General features: G+C 39.8%; 1 protein-coding gene across 4 annotated transcripts in view; it reads left to right on the forward strand.

Annotated features, from left to right (window-relative positions):
- Positions 1–6: 6 nt before the first annotated feature.
- Positions 7–9,401, forward strand: part of LOC106961032 (probable phospholipid-transporting ATPase IH) — a 36,902-nt gene continuing 27,507 nt past the window's right edge. For all 4 annotated transcript variants that reach the window (XM_015054507.1, XM_015054508.1, XM_015054509.1 and 1 more), the window contains exon 1: positions 7–303. In XM_015054507.1, the coding sequence (XP_014909993.1) occupies positions 265–303 (39 nt within the window). In that variant the 5' untranslated portion in view covers positions 7–264. The remainder of the gene's footprint in view (positions 304–9,401) is intronic.

A 9,401-nucleotide genomic window follows, 5' to 3' on the forward strand; every position in this document is an offset into this window, starting at 1 on the left:
GGGGGGAGCTGTGTGGGTCTTCCAGGGATGCCATGAAAATCACAGGAGCGGAGTAACTCGGGAGAGAGAGACCGCCGCTCCTCGCTACAATCACAGACACGCCAGGGGCGCTGGTGGCGGCAGAGAGAGCGAGAGATGGATCCAGCTGGAAACATCCGCTCTTTTAGGTAGCGCTTACGAAGATCCAGGGAGAGCTGCTGACCCGTCTCTGTCGCGCAGTTTGTAGCCGCCGCCGCCGCCGCGGCCGGGGAGCTGTCTCAAAGGATGGATTTCAGCCTGCTCCGGAACATCATCAGCAGATACGTAAGGGCCGCCGTCTGTCAACACTATCATTCCATATCCGATGTTTTTATGTGCTGCAGATTGTTACGGATGTTTTATTTCTAGCCTGGCATTGGTTTTTTCCCCTCCCTAAAGGTGGGTGACACGCAGAATGACAAACGCTTTGCTCATCTGCAGTGATGCACATGTCAGTGGATCGGCTTTGGCAGGCGCCCGACTGTTGTTTTTGTGGAGCTCAATGAGAATGTGCCGGTGGTTGCAGATCCAGTAGTAACTGTGGGGGTGTGTGTTGGACACATATGAACTTTGCTGGCTCGTTTACAGTCCTTTGCAAAAATATTCACACCTTCTTGGACTTTTTCCACATTTCTTCTCCTACACTACAAACTTTAAAGTCTGTCTCATACTTTTGAAATGGATGGAAAGGGTATGTGGTCTTCCAAAAGTTTTGGGAGTAAAAATTAGAAAAATGTGTGCTTGTCTAATGTCCCTATGAGTCAATAAATTACCTTGGACCGCCTTTCAAGTAATTTGAGACTTTGCAAATCTAGTTGAAATTAATGTTGTTTTTTAGTAGGTCTGGACTTTGACTAGGCGATTTTAGCTCATGAGTATGCTTATGTTACGATTCCGCCAAGCCAGTAATCAATTACACAAATAAAAGGGTTTCCCATTAACTTTATCCAGTCCTTTGTCAGTCCAATAACATTTGACCCGAATTCAAACACCCCTTCAGGCAGACAAACCCGCATAAAACACTGCAAAACAACTATTCACTGCAAGCTAATGATGCTCTTGATTCACTGCAGAATAACTACATGCAATCTAAACCCAAGGTCACACTACAACAAACAGGATTGGGTCACAGATATTTAAGATTAACGGCGACATGCTTATATTCTGGGAAGTGACCCGAAAATGAGACACAGGACATAAAAGCACAAAAAAAAAACAACTGAAAAATAGTCTGCCCTCACAAATACTAAGGAGAAACAAACAATCCAAAAGCTGGGTGAACTAACAAAAAGAAAAGAAAAAAAAACTCTAAAGAACATCAGGAAACAATGATTGAACTGTAAAAACAAAATGCAAAAATGACTATATGCTTGTAATAAACACTTTAATCAAATCAGTGTAAAACAAATAAAAAAAACACTGCATACCTGAGTCGCATAAGCCAACACTCAACAAGATGTTTCATCAGTGGATTTATTCTTGCCACTCTAATGCAGTATATTTTACCTTTTTATTGCCGTTACAAATCAGTCATGATCTTGTTTTGGCATAAAAAAATAAAAAATAGAAAAAACTTTTAATGTCAAAGTGAAAAGTGATTATCTATATAATAATGATAGGAATCTGTAACATGAAATAAGTGAATGTATTTTTTTTTTAGATACATCTTTGGCTGCAATAACAGCATGAAGTCTGTGTCTGTGGGTCCGAGTCAAGCTGCGCATCTGGACGCTGCAATTTTTCTCCACTTGTCCTTGTTCAAGCTGTGTCAGGTTGTGTGGGGATCATCTATGAACAGGCCTTTTCATGTCCTACCACAAATCCTCTGTTGAATTGAGGTCTTTGCCTTGACTGGACCACTCCAGAACATCAACCTTATTGTCTTCAAACCTTTCCTGTGTAGCGATAGCTGGATGCTTTGGGTAGCTGTTCTCTGAAGCTGTAGTTCTTTCGCAGATGGAAACAGATTGTCCTGGATTTCTCTATATTTTGCTATATTCGTTTTATCTCCTTTACAAGCGTAAAGGAGATAGCGTCTTGCCTGATGGCCAAAAAGCTCCATTTTGGTCTCATCGGATCAAAGAACTTTCTTCCACTTTGCCATGGAATCTCCCACATACCTTTAAGCTCTTTGCCAGTCTCTCCTAAAGCTTTGACTGGTCAAGAAAACTGGCAACAGTTGTTGTCTGCAGAGTCTTCCCCGTCTCGGCTGCTGGAGCTTATAACTCCTTCAGCATAGTCGGAGGTGTTCTGGTGACCTCGGTCACTACTCTCTTTTTTGCACAGTTTGTGAGGACGACCTGATCTGTGCAGAGTTACACATGTGACATGACGGATTTCACTAAACTCCAGAGAAGTTGTCTGCTGTGTTCCTTGGTCTTCATAATGCTGTTCGTTTGCTAATGGTCTTGAATAAACCCCTGAAGCCTTCGCAGAACAACTGTACACATGGACTAGTTTGTCCAAGATGGCTTGTGAACGCAGTTTGTTGCCTTGGATTTTATTTAGAGGTAACGGAGTAAAGATTGATTAATACCATTGCTTGGCACCCTTTTCAGATTTTTATTTGTAAATAGTTTTTAAAACCAAACATTGAATTCCCTCTGCTCACAATAATACAATACAGTAAAACAGCGATGCCCCCCACCAGGCTAAGTGTTTCTTGTAAGGATTTTTTTCATGCACCAGTAACAGTGAAAACCAAGCCGGGTTTATAGTTCATGCATTGAACTGGGCGTGCAGTTAGACTGATGTGAGCGCATATCTCTGTAAACAAAGAATAAAGTGTTGAGTGTGCGCTTATCTCACGCACGCTCGCTTAATACATGTTCTTAAGACTATCGTTTTTTAAATGATGTCGTACAATATCGCATAATTTATCTTGCCATATTTTAAAAAATGGGCTGCTTGTTGGTGGACTGCCCTAGCGTCCCTTAAACCAAACTTAACAAGTTTTTGTGAGACATTTTTTCCAAGCCTCTCTCACAGTCGTCACCACACGTGTCTGCTGTCCTCTGTCTCCCGTATAGGTAGAAACTGTTAAGGCCAGGAAGAGAAGCGCATACTTGTGGCAAACTGCAAATGTCCGCTAAACAACACCCGTGTAAAGCTGATCTGTAAACATTAGCCACATTACTGGTGGCCTGGCCTGAATGGGTCGCTGCCCTCAGCAACCTCTGATTATCTGGCAGGACGGGAAGCAGCTGGCTGGTGGGCGGCTGAGTTAGAGAGAGAGAAAAAAAACAACATAGTGTGTTTGAGAAACCCGCTGTGACAGGGCCTGGTGAAGCTCTTTCACACATTTCCGACGCTTTTACCTGGTCATATGACAGACCCCGGTGTTGATGAGATGACATATTTTGGGACGGTCAGGTTTGTTTTCTACATTTTTTTCCCCCCCCCGATGTTTACGCTTGTGTGAGCGACAGGGAGTTTGACCGATGCTCAAGTCGAGCCAGTATCAAGGGAAATGAAATTCGCAGTGAGGTGAGGAGGGGGGAGCAGCAGCAGCAGCAGCAGGAGGAGGCAGGGGGTAAATGGGTCACTGAACACGCCCCGCATCCCTCACCCCGCTGCCTTTGCATCCTGACAAATCCTCCAACGTTATTAACCCAACAAGGTATTAATCTTTATCTAAATTATCGAGATATTGATTTACAATTTGAGGGAGGGATGATGTACGGGACCTTCCGTCAACGCACCCATATTCTGAGCAGATGCTCTTGTAATGGGCCTACACAGCAGAACAAACATTACATCATGCAAGGTGATTAAAATGTAATGAGCAGTCCAGTCAAAGCCTTTTCAGACAGAGAGAATAGTCTGTTCTCATCAAGGTCACAGCCCAAATGCAGCTTAGTAATGAATTAATAAATCAACTTCAGCCATTAAAGGATGGTCTTTTAATTTAGTCTGGCTTACTCCAGATAGAGCAGGTCTGAGGTCTTAAAAGTTGTATTTTGTCACCCTGTCTTCACCCATTAATTCAGATAGAACTGGAACATGTTGTTCTTTTGGTGGAAGAATGTATTTTATGGTCGGTTCTTAAGTTTGTCAAGACATTTTACATATTTTATTTAAATGAAATGCTTTGTAGACATTCAAATTTTGCTAGCGAGGGAAAAAAGTTGTTTGACTAGGATTTTAATAGTGTCTGACTTAATAAATCTATTCAGTAAAAAAAAATAAATAAATAGTAAAACCGAATCATTTACAGTGCTCTAAACATTTATTGACAATCCTATTAAAGAGCTTAAAATTAAAGTAGCAATTCATTGCAGTAACGTATTATCACATTTTATTTAAGCACAATGAGTGGGTGAGGATATCAAGATCTCGCATTAAAAAAAAATAATTGTTTGCAACAAAATCCCTGCAAACAACTATTGACTAAGACATTCTTTAAAATAAAAAGATATATGTTACATAAGCGTTTCACTTATATTTTAGCGTTCAGAGTGAGCAGAAACTTTTTTTTAAAGATTTTTTTTTTGGTACTTGTGGCCTTTATTGAACAGTCAGTTTAGACAGAAAAGAGGGTGGACATGCACCAAAAGGCTTGAGGCCGGGAATCACACCTCAGATGACCACGTTGAGCACCACAGCCTCTAAATATGGTTCACCTTGTGTGTAGCAACCTTTAAATACCAATCCACTATTTCCTGTTCCCCTGATGTATAAATCTGATGTGACACGGAGGGCCATTTCTCTTAACCATTCTTCAAAATGGGAAAGAGACTAAAACATGGTGTTTAAGTAAATCAGATGTGCGCTGATATTTATAAAATCAGGAAATGGATTCATGAAAATGCTTACTCACCTGAGCTTTCTCATTGTAAGAGCTAGAGGAATCGTTACAAAATACAACACTTGTATTTACTGGAACTGTGGCCATCAAGCCAGGACAAGGATGCCGTTTTACTACATTAAAGACAGCGGTGCAAGGAAAAAAGTTGACAAATCTACGTTGGCGATGAGAAAACGAAGCTGAAAATTTGAATCTGTGTTGTTTGGTACTCGTTTTTTGATTTTTATATTAGTCCCGCGCTGCATGTGTGACGTCTGTCCAACTCTATTCAAGAGCCTTTTCTTGCCTGGTATTAACAGTGATGATGCAATGCCTCAAACTTTTGCAGACTGAGAGCTCTATAAGGTTATGATCTGTATTTGAAAATGCTGGTGGGTGTCACTGCAGGTTAAGTTGATGAATATCTGAACTTTGACCTCTAGTTTCAGTTCTGTGTTCACATCTTTGCATCTTTTCTTTGAATAAAAAAACCAAGCCTGCAGTCACCTCTCACGGAAAAGTTGGCAAATAAACTAAAAGGCATGTTTTGAAAGCCAGGACACTGTCTGCTGAAGTACATTGCTGTTTGTCACTGCGACTAATGGTTAAGGGTGGTCTATTCCTGTCCGGTGCGCCCCATGGCGAAGGGGCCCTTCTGTAGAGACGGCACCTGTAGGTGGCAAAATCGTGCAAAATGTGTGCTTGGTCTGAGCTTTTCCCGCTGGCCTTTAACGTCACGGAAAACGATCTTTTAACTAAAGTGCGTGTGATCGAGGGTAATATTTTGACGTGTTTAGCAAGGCTCAAATGTCTGTTTTTATTATTCTGAGAGCCATTTTCAACCCGGTAGTAGCGCGTTGACGTCAAGAGCAGTCAAAATGAGAGCTTTTTTCGAATGCAGATTACGGTGGCAGGGGAAAACGGAGAGAGCGGGGGGAGTGAGGAGAAGTGGCACAGCTGGATTAAGGAGTTACGTAACTGTTGGATCAGAGCGAGTCAAGTGAGGGAGAAAGCTGGGACATCATCTGAATACAAATGTTGACATTCAAAAGCATATTCAGCCTTTGATTTTTGTCTCAGGTATTTCGTCATTGTCAGGCTTTTGGTGGATTTTCTCCCCACTGGGTGTACAGTTTTAACTTTGCACTCTGCTGATGTCTAAGCAGAAAGCATTATCAATATCAGATATTAATGTTGCTGTTATATTTACTGATATTACATAATTCTCTTACCTTTTAATATTGGCGAAAATGATGAGAACCACCGACCTTGCCTCTCTGCTTCAGTTAAACCAATCCATCCTGCATTACTACCACTGTCACATGACCAAACAAATACCACATGTGACAACAAGACATACACGTCACTTGTTAATATCTCTCCAGTTATTAACAAGTACTGATGTTAAATAATGTCTGATATCGGTCATTATTACTTCTAATGCTGATATATTGTGCATTCCCAACAGCTGATTTTCATATGTTTTAGATAATAATCTGCATTTTAATCATACTTTTTTAATTTAAAGTCAATTCAATGTAATTTGAGTTTAATAGATGAGTGATTGTTTTAAATAATCAGGATTTCAATGTTCATGAAAACAATTGTAATTTTTGAAGCTTTTAACACCAGTCACAAGTGACTCAACCTAGATGAAAAATACCTTGTTTTAGGTGTAACACTTTTAAGATGATGTGTGAGATGGCAACATTTTTTTTTTCTGTGGAGAATCAAGACAGCTACCCTGGTGTAATGCTGGGCAACTTGCAGAAACAAACTTTGGAAGTTTAGCAACATTTTACTAGATCAGTAAAGTGTTTAGTCCAAAAAAAAAAGAGGGAAAAAAACAAAGAAATTTGACTAGCTCATGGTCTGCAGCTTAAAAAATAAAGAGCTTTCAACTTCCCTCTGCAAACTGTGTTAATAAACCACAGGAACTGACCCAGGATTTAATTTCCAACAACCAAAGACGTCACCCGACTCGAAGAGAATGAGATTCGGTCTGTTTAATGCATGAATCACATCATTGGTCCCACCTTGATAATCTCATTTTAAATCCATTTTCACATCAACAGATGAAGGAGGGAAGTCGTACTCAGTTTACAGTTTATATAATAAGTGTCTTCCATTTAGTCCTGTTTCTTTGATGCATGAACTTGCAGACTTAGTCTGATGTTGAGAAAGTGTTACTGTGGTGTTAATGGGAAACATCTTTATCCTTGTTAGCTGGTTAATGCCCTGTTCTTTTATCTGCTTTTTAGGTGCTGTGTCAAATTTCACAGTTTTAAGTTTTCCAAACACTGTGAGGTTACCATGACACCGCAAAAGGTGCTCAGGTTTGTGTCTTAGTCAGTTTTCAATTGGCGGTAAACCAGAGGTCTATTTTGTAGTTTTTACTGAGTTTTTGATATTCTCTAAACATAGAGAAGATCAAAATCTAACATCTTAGGTGGTTCAAACTTGAACTGAATAACCTGAAAGAGATTGCCTCAGAATTAAATAAGGATTTAAAACATAGTATTGCAAATACGTTTTCAGCGGAGAACCCATATTCTAATTTATTGAACATAACTGCAATCAAAAATGTCTAACTTTAAAATTATTAATAACCCAAACACATGTCTTTTGTAAATATGTGCTTTCAGAGGAGAAACATGTGTTGCACACTCCATGCTCATCTTTTTCATGCACAAACAGAAAATGATCATGTGTAAAACATTCACATTTATTTTGTCCCTTATTCATGCTGTGCCAATTATTATAACTCATAAATGTGTCAGTAAACAAACTGTTTCTCATATAACTGAATAAAATATACTGACATAAATCAAGACTATTATAGCTTTGGGAGTGTTATCATAGTTTCTTCAATGTTTTTTTTTTTCTTTTTTTTTCCCCAAACAGGAACAGTAAATGGGAAAGCTTCAGATGATTGCTTGGCTTATAATACCGATCAATCACGCACCGAACTTACATTTCTTTCCATTTACCATGATTGCATAAAGTCTGTATTTATAGCAGTGTCTGTTTGCTCCCCTCACCTTTTAGGGATCTGCTAGCTTAAAAAACTTTAATGAAATTGCAATGAAGTAAATTTGTATAAAGCAACTTTATTTAAAAGCATACTTTAAATCTTTTAAACTCGAAGGAGTTAAACCCCAGAGCGGCGCTGATCCGTGCTACGTAACCGTTTTCCTGTGTTTATACATCCTGCGTTAACAAGAGGAGTCCATTAAAGCTCGGCTGGGGAAATTTGATCTGTTGGTTAATGAGGGATCCCTGTTCAGCGTGCTGTGGTCTCCTACAGTGGAGGAAGTCTTAGACACCATGGCTTAATCTGGCCAGTTAATGGCGGGTATCTTTTATTATCTTTCTGCAACAGAAAGGAGTTGAGGTAGGCTTGGGATCTTGTCTGCTAAAGCATGCAGATAAAATAAAGACCATGCCAGAACTAGAAATACTCTCATTGCTTTTTATAGCAACATCTCTGAATTTTTAAATAGCAGGCCTCCTGCTGCTGTCTCTTTGCAATTCCAGCGTTCAAACAGAAACTAACCAGCTAAAGAGAGCCAAGTCACAGCGCAGCAGGGGAGCTGCAGTGGTGGGATGCTTCACTGTTATCACGGACATCGTGTCACTGCTGATGATTGATGCTGATGCAAAATCAGCCCACTTTGGTGATAAAGACAAAGCTTCCATGTCCTGCAACCAAGCAGGAAGCCAATTTTTCAGCTGGAGCCCTGAGGTAGAGAGAGGGGAAACTGGGATGAGGGTTGATCCAGATCAGTGGGAATTAATGACCAGATAACTAAAACCCACAATGCAGCCTCTCTGTCTTTCTCAATCCCTGCGCTGCAGTTCCTCCCTGTCACGGTGTGACAGTCACTGCCAGGAGACGCTGGGAACAAAGGCAGAGAGCCGTGTGGACGGAAATGGGAGGATATGAGTGACAGAAATGACAATTTGTGTATTAAGTATAGAAATGTTAAAATTGAGGCTCATGCCCTTTCTGAATATTTTCACATTTTGGGGGGATTTCCTGTGTTAGTCACCTTTTTACTGCGGTTATTGCTGCATTTTTTTATGGTTTGTCTCTTCCAGCTTTGCACACCTAGTGTTTTACAGCCTCTGAAACAGAATGCAAATTTGTGGTATTTATACCAAAGTAGATGTTGTTGAGGGTCGGACAACTGCCTGAACACAATTTTCCAAATATGTATTTCTTAATGAACTCTAAATATTATTTTTATCTTCTTCTGACAATGTTACTGCAACTCAGCAGTACAAAGTGACTCATAACAGTGACATCTTTTAATTTCCCTGTCCTTTATTCTTTTTTTTCTGCACAAATCTAATAGACTGCTATAACTTTTGTAATTAGACACTTACCGCCCCAGTGTGATGCTCTCACCATTCGTTGTGTCATTGTGTTGGTGCTGTTTTCAAGCTGCAGTGGTTTTCCATCACGCAAAGCATTTTGCTTTTAAACTTCTGTAAAAAAAAAAAAAAAAAAAAAAAAAAAAAAAATTACCCCACAAAAAAAAAAATCCTTTTTCTAACTTTTTGTCTGTTTTTTTGTAAAATTGAAAAAAAATCT

This window comes from Poecilia latipinna, unplaced genomic scaffold (assembly GCF_001443285.1).
Source record: "Poecilia latipinna isolate Pla-1442-1.1 unplaced genomic scaffold, P_latipinna-1.0 Scaffold1255, whole genome shotgun sequence".
Taxonomy (NCBI): Eukaryota; Metazoa; Chordata; class Actinopteri; order Cyprinodontiformes; family Poeciliidae; genus Poecilia; species Poecilia latipinna.